Source organism: Suncus etruscus, chromosome 10, assembly GCF_024139225.1.
Source record: "Suncus etruscus isolate mSunEtr1 chromosome 10, mSunEtr1.pri.cur, whole genome shotgun sequence".
NCBI classification, from domain to species: domain Eukaryota; kingdom Metazoa; phylum Chordata; class Mammalia; order Eulipotyphla; family Soricidae; genus Suncus; species Suncus etruscus.
The window spans coordinates 95,724,861-95,748,226 of NC_064857.1; the positions used below are offsets into that span (position 1 = coordinate 95,724,861).

At 45.1% G+C, this 23,366-nt stretch overlaps 1 protein-coding gene across 1 annotated transcript in view; it reads left to right on the forward strand.

Moving 5' to 3' along the window:
- The window catches only part of INO80 (INO80 complex ATPase subunit), a 112,744-nt gene extending 89,809 nt beyond the window's left edge, over positions 1–22,935 (forward strand). The window contains exons 28-35 of the mRNA XM_049781433.1: positions 4,416–4,488; positions 10,786–10,944; positions 11,850–11,952; positions 16,345–16,433; positions 18,813–18,968; positions 19,226–19,385; positions 21,115–21,330; positions 22,417–22,935. Coding sequence (XP_049637390.1) covers positions 4,416–4,488; positions 10,786–10,944; positions 11,850–11,952; positions 16,345–16,433; positions 18,813–18,968; positions 19,226–19,385; positions 21,115–21,330; positions 22,417–22,634 — 1,174 coding nt within the window. The 3' untranslated portion in view covers positions 22,635–22,935. The remainder of the gene's footprint in view (positions 1–4,415; positions 4,489–10,785; positions 10,945–11,849; positions 11,953–16,344; positions 16,434–18,812; positions 18,969–19,225; positions 19,386–21,114; positions 21,331–22,416) is intronic.
- Positions 22,936–23,366: the final 431 nt, after the last annotated feature.

A 23,366-nucleotide genomic window follows, 5' to 3' on the forward strand; every position in this document is an offset into this window, starting at 1 on the left:
TGAGGCTCCACACCTGCAATGCTCGGGTTACTACTCCTGGCTCTGTGAACATGATTTACTCCTGCAGTGCCAGTGGACCATATGATATGTCAGGAGCTGAACTTAGGTCAGTTGCATGCAAGGCAAGCACCCTACCCACTGCACTATCACTCCAACCCCTAATTTATGTTTTATAGTAACGTCTTAGTAAGGGAAAATTAGTAGATGAGCCTGATTTATTGTCGCAATAGTTTTTGTTTTAAACTTAGCTCTAGGGACCAGAGAGATAGTACACCTCACCTTAGTTCAATTATCGACATTATGTATGGTCTCCCAAACACTGCCAGGAATATCCCCTGAGCACTTTTGTATGAGGCTCCAAAACAAACTAAAAACTATAAGATAAGCTGGAACAGTAGTATAACAGGGGGTTCACCTTAAATGTAGTGAACCCAGGTTCAAGCCCCATCACCCTGTATGGTCCCCTGAACTTGACCAGAAGTGATCCCTGATATTGGTGATGGGAAATTGTAGATCTGAAGCTTGACTATGAATAAATTTGTAAATCACTGTATCACAATTAAAAACATTTTTTATAAATTCTCTAAGGCTATACAGTTGCAAATTTGTTTGTGATTGAGTTTCAGACATACAATGTACTACACCCTTCACCAGTACACATTTCCTGCCACCAATGTCCCCAGTTTCCCCCCTCTCCCCCATATCCTCTCCCCTACTTGCTCTGTAGCAGACATTTTTTATTCTCTCTCTTCCTTTTTTTTCTTTTTAAACACTTTTAAACACTATGAAATATTGTTACTGAAAGGATATCATACATATCACTTTATCTCCTCTTAATACCCAGTTCTTGTCCAGAGTGATCATTTTCAACTATCTTTGTTATAATGGTCCCTTCTCTGCCCTAACTGCACTTCCCCACTCTTTATGACAAGTTTCCTACTATGGACCAGTTCTCCTGGTCCTTGTCTGTGTTGTCTCTGTATATTAATACCATGCTTTTTTCTTTTTTTTTTTTTCTTTTTGGGCCACACTGGGAGACACTCGGGTTACTCCTGGCTATATGCTCAGAAATCACTCCTGACTTGGGGGATCATATGGGACGCCAGGGGATCAAACCATGGACCATCCTAGGCTAGCATGCACAAGGCCAGTGCCTTACTGCTTGCACCACCACTCCGGCTCCAATACCATACTATCTTTTAATTTAAATATGTTTTGTAAACAGTATAGTTTAGAGGCTGGAGTGTTAGCACAGCAGGAAGGACATTTGCCTCACAAGCAACCAACCCAGGTTAGATCCCCAGCATCCCATATGTCCCCCAGTCTGTCAAGCATGATCCCTGAGTGCTGTGGAGTGTGGGCCAAAAACAAAACAAACACACACACACAGTATTTTCATCATTAAATCGTACAAGTCTACTTGGAATTTTTTCTGCATGGCATTTACTGGGAAATCTTACCAGAGAGTATACAGTGGGTAAGCACCACATATTGTCCTACCCAGGATTAGGCAGTCTAGCTGTAGTAGTAATCCAGGCATAAGCAGTCAACTTTGGTTTGAATCCCCAGCACCCCATATACTTCCCCAAGTGTCACTAGGAGTGATCCCCAAACACAGAGCCAGGAGTAAGTCCTGAGCACAGTTGGTTGTAGCCAAACACAAAAAGAAATATCAAAATGAAAATTATTGGGGAACAGTACTTTTTAGACTGAATATTTATTTTGAATCACCTAGCTATTTAGGTTTAACGTTCATTTTTAATTCAATCATCATTTAAACAGCCTACATTTAATATATATATAGACATAATATGTAGACCATATAAACTTACTGTACTGATCAGAAACTTCTCAAGAGAAGAGTCTCCAGATGGGTAAAAAGTTCTCAACTTCTAAATCTAAGTGATTTTGGTAACTCAATATTGGGGGTGGGGGGGAAGGCAGGTGTTTATGAAAACAAAAACATGTCTTGCCAAATATTTAAATATTTTCATTATTATTAGTGAAAAGACATCAAAAGAAAAAAATGGCAGTTTTATCTGGAAAGCCCTGTGCCTCTAAGGTCAGCCAGAGTAAACAAGAGTTCCTATAAAAAGCCATTTACATTCCCTTCATACAAGATTTATTTATGAGGGATCCTTCCAGGAAAGAGTCTGACTGAGACTAAAGACTGTTTGGCCAGGATGTCCTGACTGGGGAGCATTCAGAACATGTGATCAGTGCATGTTTCTGGAAGCCATTCACAAGGTCCAGTTGTGATGTGCCTTGCCCTTTGCTTCCCATCCTCATGCCCCATGACATTTAACTAATGGAGTCCTGTTATACGACTACTCAGGGACCCTTTAGAAAACACAGGGAATAGTGTCATGTGGGTTTTTCTTTTATTTTGACTCTCCTATCATTACCCGAGTTTAGAGTAGACTACATGCCCAGTATTTGAGCATTTCAGTGCAAAGTAGCCTTTATGGATCATTAAAGGAGGAGGATGAGGTCCAGAAATATCTGCTATATAATTGCATAGGCCCCTTCATAACTTACCCAGAACTCTGGTTTCTGAGACCTGGCTGGAGAACTTGATCAGCCCCCTAGAGGGCACCCAAACCATTATGGTTTTTTTGCCTTCTGGGATTCTTTTTCATTTAATCAGAGCCCCCCAAGAATGAACTCACATTATTAATTGTAGATGTATTAAGTAGAAAGAAACTGAATTGGGCATGTAACTCAATGGAAGAACCCTTGACTTTGCTTTATGAAGCTCTGGGTTTAGTATGTGGCAGTACAAATAAAGGAGAAAGTTGATTTTAATGATTTGTTGGGTTTTGTGGTTTTATTTATGGACAGCACCCAGAAGCGTTCTGGCTTACTCCTGGCTCTAAGTGTTGCTATTATCTTACCTATATTCCTTTAGCTGTTTTGTTTTCTGTATGAATTCCCTCATGGAAATTGATTGCCCCATCCGGGGACTTAACCTCCTGGCTGTCCAAATGTCTTTTTCAGCGCCAGGGTTCAAAGCCTGTGTTCCAGGGGCCAGAGAGATAGCACAGTGATAGGGCGTTTTGCTTGCCTTGCACATGCTGACCCAGGATGGACCCTGGCATTCTGGCATCCCATATGGTCCCCAGAGCCTACCAAGAGCAATTTCTGAGCGCAGGACCAGGAGTAACCCCTGAGTGCTGCCGGGTGTGGTCAAAAACAAACAACAACAACAACAAAACCAAAATCTTTGTTCCATAAAGTTCTCCCACCGAGCTGCAGTCTACATCCCTGGCTGCATCCTCCTGAGCCTTTATCCCAATCTCAGTCCCATGCTATACCTCCTGCTTAGACTGGTTTCTCACACAAGTCTCAGAAAGAAGCTTCTTGACCATACCCATACCTGTGAGAACCAGATGGGGAAAAAATCTTAGTCTTTTATTTATGTTAACTTTTTGATTTGCGCAGTAGTGTTTAATAACACAGGATGATATATAGGTTAAATGAAAGTATGATCCTAAACTTAATGAAAAAATTCAAGGGTAAAAGTAGAACTTTTCTGAGAATACAGAATCTTTGGGATTGTGCCCTACAGAAACTGACAGGTGTGCACTGGGGTTTTTTGTTTTTGTTTTTGGGCCACACCCAGTGGCACTCAGTAGTTAATCCTGGCGCTGAGCTCAGAAGTCCTGGGGACCATATGGGATGCCAGAAATCAAACCGGGGTTTGTCTTTTGTCCGCATGCAAGGCAAATGCCTTACCACTGTGCTATCGCTCCAGCCCCAGATGTGCACTCTTATTTTTGTGTACCTTTAGCAAAGTTGTATTTAATGCACTACAAATATTGGACAGATTTGTGACTAACCCAGTTAGTGACTAACCAGTATACTTATTTCAAAATTGCTCCTTCACTGATATTCATGTTTGCAGTTGATATGTCATCAATTAGTCACTTCAGCTAAATTCAGAACATTCTCATTGTATAGTCCAGGAAACAAGCCTTTAGCAGTCAAGTGATTTTTTTTTTAAGCCAAGGAAAAACAGCATCAAGGGGAGAGAACATTCTTGTATCAGTCTTTTTTCACTAATTTTATTGGAATTCACAGAATAATGTTCATTTTATGTTGGTAGTGTTATATCTGAATTTATTCTAGTATTGTTTTATTTATTCCTTTAATGCCCAAATTCACCAAAGTGAATTCCGTGATCAATGATAAGAGTGACTTCCAGTGTTATTAACACTAATATAAATAAATTTCCAGTTATATATAACACTATTCCTATGTCTTTTGGGGTGAGGGCTTGAGGACTACACCCTTCATTACTCTGGTGCAACTCCCAGCTTTGTGCTTCTAGTGGTGCTCAGGAGAAGACTCGGGTGCTGTGGATTAAGCCCAATCTCCATTTCCTTTTTCTTAATGTATCCCTTCCTCTTCTGCAGGAATGACATCTTTGTGTTCCTGCTAAGCACACGAGCTGGAGGATTGGGTATCAATCTTACTGCTGCAGATACAGTAAGTAAGGAGCACAGCTAGATACCAGATTGCATATTTTCTACTTACACGTACATTGTTTGATACCTGTATTTTTGCCTATAATGTAAGTTTATTTGCCTCTTAAAATGTTAAAAGACCGTAGATTGGGGCCGGAGAGATAGCATGGAGGAAAGGCATTTGCCTTTCGTACAGAAGGACAGTGGTTTGAATCCTGGCATCCCATATGGTCCCTTGTGCCTGCCAGGGGTGATTTCTGAGCATAGAGCCAGGAGTAGCCCCTGAGCACTGTCGGATGTGACCCAAAAACAAAACAAAACAAAAAAAAAGACCATAGATTGTACTTTGATTAGAACTGCAAAATTTTCACTTTTCTTTTAGATTTATCTCTCCTCTTGGAATAAGTTTTTGGTTTTTTGTTTTGTTTTTGGCAGTGCTTGGGGATTACTCCTAGCTCTGCACTCAGAAATTAACTCCTGGCAAACTCGGAGGATCATATGGGATGCCAGGATCAAACTCGGGCCAGCCTCATACAAAGCAAGTGCCCTACCCTCTGTGCTATTGCCCTGGCTATCCTCTTGGAGTAAGATTATTATATAATCATTCAACAAATATTGTCTACTATGTGTACCTGAGGCTGTTCTAAAACTGAAGTATTGAACCCAGAAAGTTAGTACAGGTAGTAATCCATTTGTCTTGTGTATACTATCCCCTGAGTTCAGAGTTGAGAGTAACTCCTGAGCATTGTCCTGTTGTATTAATTATTAATTATAAAGCCCTAGGCCTAGTGTATCTCTGACTAAATAGCCTAGGCCATAAATCTAGTCTAGAGGCCAGGGATGTAGTCAGCACTAAGCACTTGACTTTAGAGCATGAGGCCTATGGTTCTGGTCCCTGTACCACAGCAAGGGCAGAGGAGAGGGGAGGTGGGAGGAATGGGTAATCAATCTATCCGATCCATTTTTTGTGGGGGACCAGTAATGCTCGGACTTACCCCTGAATGTACTCATGAATCACTCCTGGCTGCGCTCAAGTGACCATGTAGGGTACTGGGGATTAAACCAAGTAGACCATGTGTAAGGCAAATGCCCTATCCACTGTAATGTCACTTCAGCCCAAGTCTTTAATTTTGAACTCTTTAACTCCTTCTCAGCTTACTTGTCAGACTATTTTCCCTTCCAAAATTTACATTTTCTGAACACACCATGGTATATATCATGTTGTTGCATAAATACTCCCTTTGCATAAGTCATCTTCCTGGGAACCTTCTATCTTGGAAACTTGTTTGTTCTGGGAAACCACACATAATTAGGAATTGAATGTTTCATTTGGACTCAGGTTAGAGGGAAGAGTTTAGGGAGAAAGGTAGAAGCCGAAGTTCAATTAAGAGTGAGGGGGCCGGAGAGATAGCATGGAGGTAAGGCGTTTGCCTTTCATGCAGGAGGTCATCGGTTCGAATCCCGGCGCCCCATATGGTCCCCTGTGCTTGCCAGGAGCAATTTCTGAGCCTGGAGCCAGAAATAACCCCTGAGCACTGCCGGGTGTGACCCAAAAAAAAAAAAAAAAAAAAAAGAGTGAGGTAAATCCGGGGCCGGGTAGGTGGCTCTGGAGGTAAGGTGTCTGCCTTGCAAGTGCTAGCCAAGGAAGGACCGCGGTTCGATCCCCCGGCGTCCCATATGGTCCCCCCAAGCCAGGAGCGATTTCTGAGCACATAGCCAGGAGTAACCCCTGAGCGTCAAACGGGTGTGGCCCAAAAAACCAAAAAAAAAAAAAAAAAAAAAAGAGTGAGGTAAATCCATGGGGCTTACTGTAGCTTGATTACGCCAAGCATGTTCTCACCTCAGTGCTTTGTATTTATCTCCTCTGCCTGAAATGCTTTCTTTCTGCCAGATACATACTTGGCTGGCTTCCTCACTTTCTTCCAATCATGGCTCTGATGTCACTTTATCAGGGAAGCCTTAACAGCTGATATAACTGCAATCAGCCCTGAGTAGGTGAAGGGAAATGAAAGAGAGGGAGAATGTTATGAGAGGGATATTGCAGAAACATTCTGCAGTCCTTAGTGGCCTTTGGGGAGCCACTGAAGAATTTGAACAGGAGTAGCATGATAAGCCTTTATGTGTCCTCATATCAGAGGTGCTATTTAGGCCATAAGATAAGACAAAGTCATCTCTGGAGATCTGGCATATGTTCGTTTGATAAGTCTATTTCCTTGCTTGGTCTTATTTTATAGACCTGATTTAAGTCTAATCTGTGGTCTCCTAGAGAATGGTTCTCCTATTTGTTTATTTTAATGATCAAATAATAGAGATTTAAAGGGGAAGAGCTTCATCATGCATCCAAGGTTCTCAGTGTATATAACCTTGTGTGTGGTTAGGTGCGGAGCTTTCCTTATCAACACAAACTCTAAAATAGCCCCCTAACCCTTCACTAAGAATTTTTTTTTTTTTTTTTTTTTTTTTTGGTTTTTGGGCCACACCCTGTGACGCTCAGGGGTTACTCCTGGCTATGCGCTCAGAAGTTGCTCCTGGCTTCTTGGGGGACCATATGGGACGCCGGGGGATCGAACCGCGGTCCGTCCTAGGTTAGCGCAGGCAAGGCAGGCACCTTACCTCCAGCGCCACCGCCCGGCCCCTCTTCACTAAGAATTAAAAGGAGGAATTTCCTTTTTTTTATTTTTGTTTTCAGAGCACACTTGGCAGTTCTTGGGGCTTACTCCTAGCTCTACACTCAGGAATCACTCCAGGGGAGGCTCAGAGAACCATTTGATATACCAGAGGTCGAACCTGGATCAGCCCTGTGCAAAGCAAGCAACCTACTCATTGTACTATAGTTCTGACCCCAGAATTCCCTTTTTATGCTGGGAGCTAGGAAGAGGCTCTGAAGATTCATATATAAGACTGTATTTGTAAATAATGGATCTCTGGCCCCCTCTGGAGGGAAAATAGGACTTTACCATGTGATTGATAGAAACAACCCGCACTCTTTGTGGTTTGCTGTTTGAGTAGTGGTCTCGGTAGTTGGGAAGGATTGTTAGGAATGGCACTGTTTGTTTTGCTTCTGTCAGACCTGTTTTAAATGCTTGCTTATAGAGGGAGAATGATGAGCTTTTGTCTTCTGGTAACTAGCTGAGAAGTCCTGTGTCCCCTGAGACAGCAAGTGACAGCTCTTTACCTCCCAAGAGACTGAACTTCCACCCATTCTTTTAAGGAAAAGAGTTCCACCCTCTAACTGTTGGTCCAACTCTTTCCGGTTGTTCCTCTTAAATTTTTCCTGTTTTCCTTTTCACTCCCCAGCCCCTGAAATTTTCTCTAATTGACCTATATAAAGCCACACATCTCCATGCCATCTCAGCTCTCCCCTGCCCTCCCCCATGCCCGCCCCACGTGTTGTTTACAACTTGTTGGACGTGCTGACTATTAATATATTTCCCCTTAGTCATTGTTGGGCCAAGCTTTCTGGATTGACTAGCTAGTCAAGTCAGTTGTTCCAATCCTTTAATTGTTACTTGTTTTTCTCTATAGTGTCTCACTGAGCTCCATCCATAAACCTGATTACTAAGTATAGATGGCATCACTGTCCCATTGCAGGGGAGAATCGGCTGCCCTGGCCCCTCCTACATTCCTATTGTGGTCAATTCAGTATTCATTTGACTGTTGGGTTAGATAATAATCTCACATCTCACTTGGCTTCCAGTTCTCCTGTATTTCCTTTAACTTAATTGCTTATACAGGCTTTATTCTCTTTTCCCCTAGGTATTTTTCTAATGGAATCTTATTCTCCTTTCCAAATTTCCATCCTCTTTTAATCTATTTAAATTAAAATCTTTTAATCTATTTAAATAAGCACTAAATTGAGGCGAAGGCAGGTAGTATTAGATTGCAAACCTATCTCTTCAGTCTTTAATCTTTCTATATATGACCTCAAAAGAGTACCAATTGAATCGGGCCTGGTTGCTACTGAGACTTCCTGGAAATAATGTAAATATAAAGGAAGCACCTTTGAAATGATTCATTCTATAGCAATCCCCATAATTAATTCATTCTGAACATTGCCTCGGGCTCAGATAGTCTAAGTTCCTATCCTGTGGGTATGACATTTGCTCTCATTTTTCACATAGATTGTCATTTTTGAGAAGTAATGTGTTCTAGACTTTTGTTAGTTATTTTTGTGAAAAGGGTTTTGTTTTGTTTGAAGTTTTGGGGGTGGTTTTGTTTTGGTATTTTTGTTTTGGGAATTCACTCAAGCGATGCTCAAGGAACACTCCTGGCAGGACTCACAGAACCATATTCAGTGCCAAAGTTGAACTGAGGTTAATCAAGTGTGAAGCAAGTTCTCTATGGCTACATTACCAGCCCCACTATTACTGTTTCTAAGAGGGACTTATGAGGAATAGGTATAGGGAAATGGGACATTCTTATAGGTAAGTGAAGTCATGAAGATTTGAACTGAATCTTTTTTTTTTTTTTTTTTTTTTTTTTTTTTGGTTTTTGGGCCACACCCATTTGACGCTCAGGGGTTACTCCTGGCTATGCACTCAGAAATCGCCCCTGGCTTGGGAGGACCATATGGGACACCGGGGGATCGAACCGCGGTCCTTCCTTGGCTAGCGCTTGCAAGGCAGACACCTTACCTCTAGCGCCACCTTCCCGGCCCCTTGAACTGAATCTTAAACCAACAGGGAAGAATTGAGGGATCTAGATCAAAGAAACAACCTTAACACAAAGTGATGTCAACAACTATAATAGAAGTGAGGAACAGGGCCCGGACAGATAGCACATCGGTGTTTGCCTTGCAAGCAGCCAGTCCAGGACCAAAGGTGGTTGGTTCGAATCCCAGTGTCCCATATGGTCCCCCGTGCCTGCCAGGAGCTATTTCTGAGCAGACAGCCAGGAGTAACCCCTTAGCAACGTCGGGTGTGGCCCAAAAACCAAAAAAAAAAAAAAAAAAGAACTGAGGAACACAGGACTGGAGCGATAGCATGGTGGTAGGGCATTTGCCTTGCATATGACAGACCCAGGTTCAATTCCCTCAAGCCTACCTGGAGTGATTTCTGAGCACAGAGCCAAAAGTAACCCGTGAGCACTGCAAAAAAAAAAAAAAGAGCGGGGGGACACTGAAGAGGCCTTTGTGAAAAAAGGGAAAGAGCATTTTTTTTTCTTTTTTTTCAGGAGAGAGCAGAAAATTCAATGGGTCCGTAGAGCAAGGGCTGATCATTCAGGGATTTGAACTGGATGAGAGATGGTCCAATCTGTCCTGATATTAAGGTAGTAGACTAGACTGAAGAAGGTGAAAGCATTAGTGAGCAGGACCTGGGAACTGAGACCCCACTTAGGATAGGGTCAGTAGAACTGTGGACAGAGTAGGTTCTTTATGGTTTTGGTTTGGGTTTTGTTTTTGTTTTGTTTTGTGTCAGTTTTGGTTTGGGTTTTTTGGGCCACACCCGGTGGCACGCAGGGCTTACTCCTGACTCTGTACTCAAAAATGGCTCCTGGCATTTGTGGTGGGAATATTGCACTGGTGAAGGGAGGTGCCCATTTTTATAACTGAAACCCAACTACAAACATGTTTGTAATCATGGTGCTTAAATAAAGATACTAATTTAAAAAAAAAATAAATTTTAAATAAAAGCAATGTAAATGCTGGGCTGGGGGAATTGCTCCTGGCAGGCCCAGGGACCATCTGGAATGCCAGGGATTGAACCTGGGTCAGTCCCAGGTCGGCTGCATGTAAGGCAAACACCCTGCCTGCTGTGCTATTAGCTCCTGCCCCATAGTCATTTTCGAAGTAACACTGACTGGATCTGGTGGTTTAATTGAATGTAGAGAGGACATTTGAGAGGTGAGGACTGAAATTCTTTCATTTGAACTGACATTTTTTTTTTTCAGGACAGTACCCCTATGGGCAGAGGACTCAAAAGTCAGTCCCCACTCCCTCTTTTTAAATGAAAATCCTGGGAAAACCCACAGAATGAATGAACCCGGCACAAGTAATAGAAGGGCTTGATTTTATGGGTATATATCTGCTCATTTAAATATCATAAAAGTTCAGCATCAGGGCCGGCGAGGTGGCGCTAGAGGTAAAGGTGTCTGCCTTGTACGTGCTAGCCAAGGAAGGACCGCAGTTCGGTCCCCCGCCATCCCATATGGTCCCCCCAAGCAGGGGCAATTTCTGAGCGCTTAGCCAGGAGTAACCCCTGAGCATCAAATGCGTGTGGCCCCAAAAACCAAAAAAAAAAAGAAAAGAAAAAAGAAGTCCAGCATCACACCTGACCTCAGAATTCCCAGCCTCAGTCTGCTGCTCTCTTGTCTTGTGCAGGTGATTTTCTATGACAGTGACTGGAACCCTACTGTGGACCAGCAGGCCATGGACAGGGCCCATCGCTTAGGGCAGACAAAACAGGTTACTGTATACCGGCTTATCTGTAAAGGCACCATTGAAGAACGCATTCTGCAGCGAGCCAAGGAGAAGAGTGAGGTGAGCACAAGGCAGAAATGAACCATCCAGGAGGAGAAAAAGCAACATAGCCCAGTTGCTTGGCTAATATGAGTGACCCTTGTTTTCTCTGGTGATAAAGGGGCCAAAATTCCCTTCCCTTGAATAGAAAATAACACTACTTCCTCTAAAATAGCCCTCCATTGCCCTGCCCAATCCTCATTTCTTTTTCCCTTTTGTCAGTCTCCCCAGGTATGCTGGGGTCTGCTCTCATAGTGTGAGGGGAAACTGGTCCTGTGTATGCCAGATATGTGCTCCAGTTAGAACTTGTCCCAGCCCTCATCGTTCCTTTCGACCAGAACAAGTTTCTTGCCTAGATTTAGCTTCTGTTCATAGTATAGAGACCAGTAGCAGTCATGGTCCTCCTATTTGACTGACTTTCACATCCTGATTTGGTTTTGTTTTTTTAGTGTGTGGGGAGAATCCTCCCCATTAGTGCTGTAGCCATCAGGGCTACACTCATAGTCTCAGGCAACTATTGGAGTGCTAAGGTTTAAACCCAGGGCCCTGTATCTGGCACACTTGAACTTCAGCCTTTTGAACGATTCCCCAGCCTCTGCTTGCACATCCCAAGAAAACATAACATTTGTGTTGTCACCCTGCTAGTTTCATTTTAATGAACCTATAAGTTTTATGCCAAATTTGCTAATTATTTGAAGATGTTTTACATCTTGACTTAGTATTTTTCCCCCTAGCTATTAGCAGCTCCATGCAAAATTATCATTATTCTTTCTTTTGGGTAAATAATCTACATGAGCCTGTCAGAAAAAGGGAAGGAAATCGGGGATCCAGGGCAGTCACTGGAGGTGTGAGTTGAGAAAGCTGTTTGGTTGTATCCTATATCATGGCAAATAGATTCTTGATGGTGGTTCTGATCTGTTTTATAGATTCAGCGGATGGTGATTTCTGGTGGAAACTTCAAACCAGATACATTGAAACCCAAAGAGGTGGTTAGTCTTCTTCTAGATGATGAAGAGTTGGAGAAGAAATGTACGTACCCTGACCTTTTTTCTTCTCCCTACACATGAATGTTTTTGGTCACCACATCCGAAGCTAGAAGAGTCCTTTGGCCATTTACAAGGACAGAGCCAAAGGATGTATTTGGAAGGAAACATTCTTAGAATGAAACATTTGCCTTGCAAGCGGCCAACCCAGGACCAATGTTGGTTTGAATCCCGGCATCCCATATGGTTCCCTGTGCCTGCCAGGAGCGATTTCTGAGTGCAGAGCCAGGAGTAACCCCAGAGTGCTGCCGGATGTGCCCCCCCCCCAAAAGAAAAGTGAAAGGGGGTCTGAGCTCTATACAGCAGTAGGGCATTTGCCTTGCATGCAACCGATCCAGGACAGACCTTGATTTGATCCCCAGTGTCCTATATGGTCCCCCAGCCAGGAGCAATTTCTGAGCACATAGCCAGGAGTAACCCTGAGTGTCACAGGGTGTGACACAAAAAGAAAAAGAAAGTGAAAGTCATTTTAAGGGGCTGGAGAGATACCACAAGTAGATAGGGCATTTGCCTTGCATGCAGCTGACACGGATTCAAATCCTAAGCATTTTATACAATCTCCTGAGCACTGCCGGGCATAACTCCAAAATCAAACCACCAAAAAAGGTCATTTTACATTCATAACTTCAAATAAATTTGCACCAAGTCGGGGCTGGCGAGGTGGCACTAGAGGTAAGGTGTCTGCCTTGCAAGCGCTAGCCAAGGAAGGACCACAGTTCAATCCCCCAGTGTCCCATATGGTCCTCCCCAAGCCAGGGGCAATTTCTGAGCTCTTAGCCAGGAGTAACCCCTGAGCATCAAATGGGTGTGGCCTTTAAAAACAAAACAAAACAAAGATTTGGGGCTGGAGAGATAGCATGGAGGTAAGGCATTTGCCTTTCATGCAGAAGGTCATCTGTTCGAATCCTGGCGTCCCATATGGTCCCCCGTGCCTGCCAGGAGCAATTTCTGAGCATGGAGCCAGGTTCCCTGAGCACTGCCAGGTGTGACCCAAAAACCACAAAAAAAAAAAAAAATTTGTCCCAAGTGTCTGTTTCTTTGTGTGTGTGTGTGTGTGTGTGTGTGTGTGTGTGTGTGTGTGTGTGTGTGGTTTTTAGGTCTACCCACTATTGAAGTGTCTGTAGTGTCTGTTTCTATAGACTCCTTCAGGTAACAAATTTACCCTAGGGCCAGGAAGTAGTTCAGAGGACTATGTTCAAGCCACAGTAAAACACTCGTTTCTTTTTTTTTTTTTTTTTTTTTTTTTCCGGTTTTTGGTTTTTGGGCCATACCCGGCGGTGCTCAGGGGTTACTCCTGGCTGTCTGCTCAGAAATAGCTCCTGGCAGGCACGGGGGACCATATGGGACACCGGGATTCGAACCAACCACCTTAGGTCCTGGATCAGCTGTTTGCAAAGGCAGCTGTGCTATCTCTCCGGGCCCCATACCTCCTTCCCTCCCTCTATCCATCCCTCCCTTTCTCTCTCTCTCTCTCTCTCTCTCTCTCTCTCACTTTTTTAATATAAATATTCTCTCACACACTTTTTTAATATAAATATTAAATATAATATTTAATATAAATATTTAAGCACCATGATTAAAAACATGTTTGTAAAAAAAACATGTTTGTAGTTGTTTTCAATTATAAACAGAATACCCCCTTCACCAGTGCAACATTCCCACCCATTAATATCCCCCCTTCCCCCACCCCTGCTTGTATTCTCGACAGGCATTCCACTTCTCTCATTCTTTAACATTGTCATGCTAGTTGTTAGTGTAGTTACTTCCCTAACAGTGTTCACCATTCTTTGTGGTGAGCTTCCAATTGTGAGCCAGTTCTTCCAGCTTCTCTATTGTCTCTGGGCCTTATTACAGTAATGTCTTTAATTTTTCTTAAAACCCATAGATGAATGAGATTATTCTGTGTCTCTCTCCCTCTGATTTATTTCACTCAACATAATAGATTCCGTCATGTACATACATCCACATGTAGGAAAGTTTCATGACTTCATCTCTCCTGACAGCTGCATAATAGTCCATCGTGTATCTGTTGAAGGGCATCTTGGTTGTTTCCAGAGTCTGGCTATTGTAAATAGCGCTGCAATGAATGTAGGTGTGAGGAAGGGCCTTTTGAATGTATTTTTAGGGTAAATCCCTAGGAGTGGAATAGCTGGATCATATGGAAGTTCATTTTCCAGTATTTTGAGGAAACTCCATATTGTTTTCTATAAAGGCTGGATTAGATGGCATTCCCACCAGAATAAGAGTTCCTTTCTCTCCACATCCCTACCAGCACTTATTGTTCTTGATCTTTGTGGTGTGTGCCAGTCTCTGTGGTGTGAGATGGTACATCATTGTTATTTTGATTTGCACCTCCCTGATAATTAGTGATGTGGAGCATACACATACTTTGGATATTAGCCCCTTGTCTGATGGGTATTGAATGAATAGTTTCTCCCATTCTGTGGGTAGCTTTTGTATCCTAGGCACTATTGCCTTTGAGGTGCAGAAGCTTCTTGGCTTAATATAGTACCATCTGTTTATATCTGTTTCCACTTGTATGGAGAGTGCTGTTTCTGCCTTGAAGATGCCTTTAGTCTCAATGTCATGGAGTGTTTTACCTACGTGTTGTTCAATATGTGTTTCGGGTCTGATATCCAGGTCTTTAATCCATTTGGATTTGACCTTTGAGTGTGGTGTTAGCTGGAGGTCTGAGTTTGCTTTTTTTGCAAGTGGCTGACCAGTTGTTCCAACACCACTGTTGAAGAGAGGCTTTCCTTGCTCCATTTTGCATTTCTTCTTTTTTTTGGTTTTTGGTTTTTGGGTCACACCCAGCAGCGCTTAGGGGTTACCCCTGGCTCTACACTCAGAAATCGCTCTTGGCAGGCTCAGGGGACCATATGGGATGCCGGAGTTCGAACCACTATCCTTCTGCATGCACAGCAAATGCCTTACCTCCATGCTATATCTCTGACCCCTTCATTTTGCATTTTGGATTCTTGCCCCTTTATCAAAGGCTCTCGCTTACGCGTGTGTTCTCTCTCTCTCTCTCTCTCTCTCTCTCTCGCTCGCTCTCTCTCTCTCTCTCTCCCTCCCTCCCTCCCTCTCTCCCCCTCTCCCTCTCTCTCCCTCTCCCCCCCTCTCCCTCTCTCTCTCTCTCTCTCTCTCTCTCTCTCTCACACTCTCACACACTTCTTTTTATTTGTTTTTTGGGCCACATTTAGTGACTCTCAGGTTACTCCTGGTTGTGCACTCAGAAATCGCTCCTGGCTTGGGGGACCATATAGGACTCTGAGGGATAGAACTGCAGTCTGTCCTAGGTTAGCACGTGCAAGGCAAGCACCCTACTGCTATGGCCCCTATTTGCAGTTACTTGTACAGAAATCAAAACCCTCAGCTATCTCTGAGAATTGAAATATTTTCTTCTCAACTCCTGTTAATGTTATTATCTGACCTCTTCCCATAAATCACAAGTATTTTTTTGAGGGGGGCCCACACCCGGTGATGCACAGAGGTTACTCCTGGATCTGCACTCATTGCTCCTGGCTTGGGGGACCATATGGGACACCAGGGATTGAACCACAGTCTGTCCTAGGCTAGTGCAGAGGCCTTATCGCTTGCGCCACCGCTCCGGCCCCTCTCTCTTACACTTCTGCCCACAGAGTTGGAAGTTGGTTTTGTATTTTCATATTTCTGTTTGTTTTGGGCCACACTCAGCAGTATAGGACTTACTCAAAAGTTAGATGCATACACTGCTTTGACATACCAGCCCTTCTCCCAACTGTTTCTGAGTTCCCTGGCCTATATCCAAAATGTGGTGAAGGGGCACAAAAGGAGACACACAGTTGCCACCTTCCTTTTTGTGTGTGTGTGTGTGTGTGTGTGTGTGTGTGTGTGTGTGTGTGTGTGTGTGTGTGTGTGTGTGTGTGTGTGTGTGTGTGGTTTTTGGGTCACACCCGGCAGTGCTCAGGGGTTACTCCTGGCTCCATGCTCAGAAATTGCTCCTGGCAGGCACGGGGGACCATATGGGACACCAGGATTCGAACCGATAACCTTCTGCATGAAAGGCAAACGCCTTACCTCCATGCTATCTCTCTAGCCCCTCCACCTTCTAACACATCTTTGAATTCTATGACCATACTTTTCTGTGCCATGCAGCAGTATTGTTGGACTAAGAAAGAATAAAAGTAAGGATGGGACCTGAGTGGTGGCGCAGTGGTAGAGCATTTGCCTTGCACGTGGCTGACCCAGAACAGACCACAGTTTGATCCCCAGTGTCCCATATGGTCCCCCAAGCCAGAGGCGATTTCTGAGCACACAGCAAGGAGTAACCCGAGTGTCACCGGATATGGTCCAAAGGCAAAAAAAAAACAGTCGCATCTTTTTACTTTCTTGGCAGTGAGACTGCGACAAGAAGAGAAACGGCAGCAAGAGGAAACAAATCGAGTGAAAGAGCGCAAGCGCAAGCGGGAAAAGTATGCAGAGAAGGTATCTTAAACTTGGTGGGTGGCCAGCACTGGTGGGGAGCAGCCGTGGTTCTTGCAGAAAAGCTATTTGGGACACGATTTGTCTTCTTGGTTACTGTTTAGGACCCAATACCGGTCCGAGTAATTCGTGACAGTTCTGATTTGTGCTGCTGGTCATTTAATTGGAAGAAATGTGGCCTGGATAGGCCTGTTTTTAGGCATATAGCTCCACCCTAGCTGTGATCACATAAAATTATGGAAAGCACTGGTTGGGGTACTTACAGTGTTAGGTTTTATAGTCTTAGAAATTGTTGGGCCGGAGAGATAGCACAATGGTAGGTTGTTTGCCTTGCAAGCGGCCAACCCAGGACCGAATCCCGGCATACCATATGGTTTCCTGTACCTGCCAGAAGCGATATCTGAGCAGGGAGCCAGGAATAACCCCTGAACATCGACGGGTATGTCCCAAAAAACAAACAAAAAAAAAAAAAGAAATTGCCAAAAAGTGATTAGATCCACTCCAGTCATAAAAACTGCGGGGTTTTATGTGTCATCTACCCCTAGTAGAATACTACCAGCCAGTCTGTTTATCCTTTTCTCTAACTAATATTAGAAATTCATCGGGCCCGGAGAGATAGCACAGCGGCGTTTGCCTTGCAAGCAGCCGATCCAGGACCAAAGGTGGTTGGTTCAAATCCCGGTGTCCCATATGGTCCCCCGTGCCCGCCAGGAGCTATTTCTGAGCAGACAGCCAGGAGAAACCTCTGAGCACCGCCGGGTGTGGCCCAAAAACCAAAAAAAAAAAAAAAAAGAAATTCATCATTTTCAGGGTCAGAGCAGTAAGTAGTGCAGCAAGTTGGGCCAACTTGGGTTTTATTCTCAGCATCCATATGCTTCCCCAAGCACCACCAGGCATGGTTCCTGAGTGCAAAGCTAGGGACAATCCCTGAGCACAACCAGTTTTGGTCCCTAATTTTAAAAAAAATAAAAGAAATTCAGTATTTTCTGCCATGTTTTGCTTAAGCTTAATCAAAGTGTCCTTTGATTCTTCCTATCATTGCTGTTTCTACGAAATTTTGCAGCAGTGTCTTTATCCTTTGTGTTCATTGACATAATATGGTCGTCCCTCTTATGGGAGTGCATTAGTTCAGCTTGGACTTGGCATAATGCCAGCTACTGTCCTCAGTGGCCACTGCATGCCTCAATGCAAATTCATGTGGCTGGCCTTACCTCTCAACTTGGCATGGTGGCAGAATAGCACAAAAATCTAAAAAGTTTTTTTTCTCTTGACCACATACCTCACTTGTTTTATCTTTTTGTTGGTGGTGGTGATGGTAGTTTTTTGGGGGCTCACACCTGCCAGCGCTGAGGGGTTACTCCTGACTCTACACTCAGAAATCACCCCTGACAGGCTCGGGGAACCATATGGGATACCGGGATTCGAACCACCGTCCTTCTGCATGGAAGGCAAATGCCTTACCACTATGCTGTTTCTCCGGTCCCTCACTTATTTTATCTTTTAAGTTTCATTCAATAAAAACTATCTGACTTCACTTTAAAAGAAAGTGTACGGAGAGTACAGCAGGTAAGGCATTTGCCTTGGATGTAGCCAACATGGTTTTGATCCTGAGCACTTCATATGGTCTCCCGAACGCCACCAGTAGTGATCCTTTAACACATTAAGCTAGGATTAAGAACTAAGTATCAGGAGCCGAAGAGATAGCATGGAGGTAGAGTGTTTGTCTTGCATGCAGAAGGATGGTGGTTCAAATCCCAGCATCCCATATGGTCCCCCGAGCCTGCCAGGAGCGATTTCTGAGCATAGAGCCAGGAGTAACCCCTGAGCGCTTTTGGGTGTGACCCAAAAACAAAACAAAAAAAAAAAACTAAGCGATTGTGGGGTGGGACAAAAAAATAAAGTACTAAGCACCGGGGCCGGAGCAATAGTACAGTATTAAGGCATTTGCCCTGCACTTGGCCAACACAGGACGGAACCCAGTTGGAATCCCAGCATCCCATATGGTCCCCTGAGCCTGCCAGGAGCGACTTCTGAGCGTAGAGCCAGGAGTAACTCCTGAGTGCTGCCAAGTGTGACCCCCCCCCCCCAAAAAAAAAAAAAGGATCGTACCAGGTGTCCAGGTATGTGTTCCCCCCCCAAAAAAAAAAAAGAAAAAGAAATGTTTCTTATACGCTGAATAAGGTAATTGCCTTGCACAAAGCCAACCTGTGTTCAGTTCCCCAGCACTACCCACATATCGTCCACTGAGCACCACCAAGTATGACCCAACCTCCCCCCAATAAAAAATTAATAATACACTAACTGAAAAGAATGAAACCCAGAAATTGTTTTTTTCTCCTGGTACCTTTCCTCATTTCTTTGTCTTGACTTGTGTATTTTCAGAAGAAAAAAGAAGACGAATTGGATGGAAAGAGGAGAAAGGAAGGTGTGAGCCTGGTGATCCCATTTGTCCCGTCAGCTGATAATTCCAACCTCTCTGCTGATGGGGACGACTCCTTTATCAGTGTGGACTCAGCCATGCCCAGCCCATTCAGTGAGGTGAGGCTCTGTGTGGCACCTTGCAGCGCCACTGCTCCTGGGGCCTCCTCCCCTTTCACTAAGCGGTGCCTGTGGAAGGAGAAAAGCCTGGAAGAGCATCTTCCTTTCATGATACCTTTGTGGGGCTTTGGGCCCTCAGCAGTACAGGCAAGCAGGAGAGGGGAGGAGAATCAGGTTGTTTAGCTACCCCAGGCATACTCTGCAGAGGGTGGGCAACAAGTGCCAAAAGTGGTGGTGATGGTACCCTTTGTCCCCAGATCTCCATCAGCAGTGAACTGCACACTGGCTCCATTCCCCCCGATGAGAGCAGCAATGACATGTTGGTCATTGTGGATGACCCGGCCTCCTCAGCACCTCAGTCTCGAGCCACCAACTCTCCTGCTTCCATCACAGGCTCTGTCTCAGACACTGTGAATGGTGAGTGACTCCTTCCCAGGCAGCTGGGCCTGTGCCTCAATTTAGTAAAAGCACTGGCTTGGTAGAGGCAGGGGTGATATTCTGATCCCCTTTTAGGGCATTTTCCACCCTCCACCCTTCCTTTCTTCCTGGAGATTGAACCCTGGTCTGCATGCAAAGCTTGTATTTAGACTATTCAGCTCTCCAGCCAATGGAGAAAAATGGGAAATCCATAGGCTCATCCTTTTTTTTTTTTTTTTTTGGTTTTTGGGTCACACCCGGTGACACTCAGGGGTTACTCCTGGCTATGCGCTCAGAAGTCGCTCCTGGCTTGGGGGACCATATGGGACGCCGGGGGATCGAACCGCGGTCCATCCAAGGCTAGCGCAGGCAAGGCAGGCACCTTATCTCTAGCGCCACCGCCTGGCCCCAGGCTCATCCTTTCATTAGCACTGTCATGGGAAAGGAATTACTCCTGGCTTTGAACTCAGGATTACCTCTAACTGAGCTTAAGGAAACATATGAAACATACCAGGATTTGAACCCAGTTTGGCTGCTTGCAAGGCAAATGCCCTACCCACTGTACTATTTCGAACCCAACTAGTAGTTTGGTTTTTTTTTTTTTTGTTTTTTTTTGTTTTTTTTTTGTTTTTGGGCCACACCCTGTGACGCTCAGGGGTTACTCCTGGCTATGCGCTCAGAAGTTGCTCCTGGCTTCTTGGGGGACCATATGGGACGCCGGGGGATCGAACCGCGGTCCGTCCTAGACTAGCACAGGCAAGGCAGGCACCTTACCTCCAGCGCCACCGCCCGGCCCCCCAACTAGTAGTTTTATACAAAATTTGTTTTTCAGTCATTCCCTATCTTCATATCTCAGTCTTTGTTTGTTTGTTTGTTTGTTTTTGGGTCACACCCGGCAGTGCTCAGGGGTTACTCCTGGCTCTATGCTCAGAAATTGCTTCTCTGGCCGGCTCAGAGAACCATATGGGATGCCAGCATTCGAACCACCCTCCTTCTGCATGAAAGGCAAACAAACACCTTACCTCCATGCTATGTCTCCAGCCCCAGTCTTGATTATTTTTAAGTTTGTTGGGGGTTTTTTTGTTGTTGTTTTTTGTTTTTTTTTACTGTAGTTAGCTTTTCTGGGTCTTCCCTCATTTTGCTTTGCAGGCTTACTCTTACTCTTGACTCTGTGCTCAGGCAGTGTTTAAGGGACCATATGAGATGCTAGGGATGTCACCCACGATAGCCACATGCAAGCCAAGCTCCCTGCCCATTGTACTATCACTCTGGCCCCTATTACTACTGTCTTTCAAGGTGTTCTTAGAAGAAGAAAAAGAAGACGTTGACTCCAAGGCACATTGGTGAACCCTATGTAGCCACTCCCTGTAGTTTCCAAAAGATGTGTCATTTAAAGAAGATAAAGGCTGGTATCTCAAAGGGCTGGAGCACATGTGAGAATCCCAAATTCAATCCCTGGCAACATGTATTCCCAAGTATCACTAGCTATGCCCCAAAAACAAGAAAAGAAAAAGAAATAGAGGTCAGAGAAGCCACTGCGTAGAAAGCACAACAGATTGAGGAGTCAGACTATTTAGCTGTTGAGAGTAAAGTTCTCAGATCAGCTCTTGCTTATAGGGAAATAGTGCTTGCCTGGAGCCCCTGAGATGCCTTGCCTTCTCTTCGAGGGATACTGCTAGTGCATGAGGTTTGACAGTTTTTCCCCCACTCGACCCATTTGTTCCCATAGGAATTTCCATTCAGGAAATGCCAGCTGCAGGACGTGGCCACTCAGCTCGGAGCCGGGGCCGTCCCAAAGGTTCTGGCACCACAGCCAAAGGAGCCGGCAAAGGCCGAAGCCGGAAATCCACCGCGGGCAGCGCTGCTGCCATGGCAGGAGCCAAAGCAGGGGCTGCCGCAGCCTCTGCAGCTGCCTATGCTGCATACGGGTACAATGTGTCTAAAGGTATGGAGAACCCATAAGTGTTCTGAGGGCTGCAGGTCCCCTTCTGGTCAGGCTGCCTGGAGGTACTGCAGAGGATTCTGCTCGGTAGAGCATATGTAAGCTCCCCTTCGCTAGGTGTCTCCTACCCAAAGCCTATGGCAGATTCTGCTTGTTAATTTCATATCCTGACTCTCCCCTTTTGCCATTTGTTCATTTATCAGATTATAAGGGAAATAGCCCAACACAATGTTTCTTAAACCTTTGCCAGCTCATCGCGTCTTTGGGAAATAGCAGCCATGCCAGTGGTCATTACTGTCGTGGTAGTATCTCACCCACATATGGGGCTATTGTGACTCACAATGGCTTTTCCTCAAAACCCCAGCCAAGTGGGGATAAGAAGAGCAACAAAGGGGGATGTCACACAAAAAAATTTAATTAAAAAAAAAAAAAAACAGGGCCCGGAGAGATAGCACAGCGGCATTTGCCTTGCAAGCAGCCGATCCAGGACCAAAGGTGGTTGGTTCGAATCCCGGTGTCCCATATGGTCCCCCATGCCTGCCAGGAGTAATCCCTGAGCACCGCTGGGTGTGGCCCAAAAACCAAAAAAAAAAAAAAAAAAAAAAAAAAACAGTAAATGGGACTGGAAATAGGAAGTAAGGATGGTTCTGGTTCAGAAATTATATGCTATTTTGGATGAGAAGCAAGACAAGACCCACCAAGTACTTAGAATCCTTTGTTGTTTGGTTTTAGCTCAATTCCAACTCTGCCTGGATCACCTTGCATACAGGGTGCTTGTAACAAGGCAAACACCATGCTCCCTGGACTAGCCTTCTGACCCACTTAGAATTCTTTTTTAGGAAGGTAGAAATGGTGTACAAGAAATGATGGACATGCCATAGCGGACACCACAGCTTAGTGGTTCAGCTCTAAATTAGCTCACTGGAGGAAGGAGCTCCTAGTAGAAGCTGGGGCTCAGATCTGGAAACTTGACCTGGCGCAGGGTCTAGAGAAGGGGGCACAGGCAGTCTGTGTGCATGTAGACAAGGTAGTGAGCAGCATCAGTCCTCCAGGTAGACTTACTTACCTCTTGTCTCTGCATCCCCATAGGCATCTCTGCCAGCAGTCCTCTGCAAGCATCCATTGTTCGGCCCACGGGCCTTGCTGACTTTGGACCTTCAAGCGCCTCTTCTCCCTTGAGTTCCCCCTTGAGCAAAGGAAATAATGTTCCTGGGACTCCCAAGACCCTCCACTTGACCAGCAGCCTGGGCCCTGACTCCCTGGCCCGGAAGCAGGGCAAAGGCACTCACCCCTCTGGAAGCCGGTAACCAACTCCCAGGCTCTCCAGCTTACTTCAACCAAACCAGGGCTAAAGATGCGGCCTGCAGATGAACTCCCGCTGGCTTGCCCCATGCAGCACCATCCACAGCAGGCTGAAGTAATCCCCGCCAGCACAGCGAGAACAGACATCACCAGGCGCTCAAGATGCATTCTTTGGGGCTGCATGGAGAACAGCCCTCGAGAGGCCTGTCACACGACGTTATAGCCAAGTCCCACACCGTATCCTGGGAGGGGCTGCTGGGTTCTGGCTTTGGCCAAGGCTTGGAAGTGCAGTAAAGAATGTGCTTTGAGGGGCCGGAGAGATAGCATGGAGGTAAGGCGTTTGCCTCTCATGCAGGAGGTCATCGGTTCGAATCCCGGCGTCCCATATATGGTCCTCCCGTGCCTGCCAGGAGCAATTTCTGAGCCTGGAGCCAGGAATAACCCCTGAGCACTGCCGGGTGTGACCCAAAAACCACAAAAAAAAAAAAAAAAAAAAAAAAAAAAAAAAGAATGTGCTTTGAGGGTGGGCATGCTCCTCGCTGGACGGGGGTGGGCCAGGGGCCACACACCCCCACTTGTCTTTGCAGTGTTCCCTCCCCTTCAGCTCCCACCAGCAGCAGTAGCAGCAGCATTCCCCTTTGCCCCCCAGGATTCCCAACAGCCAGTCAGACCAGGAGTTGCCTCGGTGAGCTGGAGTGCCCTTGCCCTTCCCCATCACGAATGCACAGCGCCCCCTG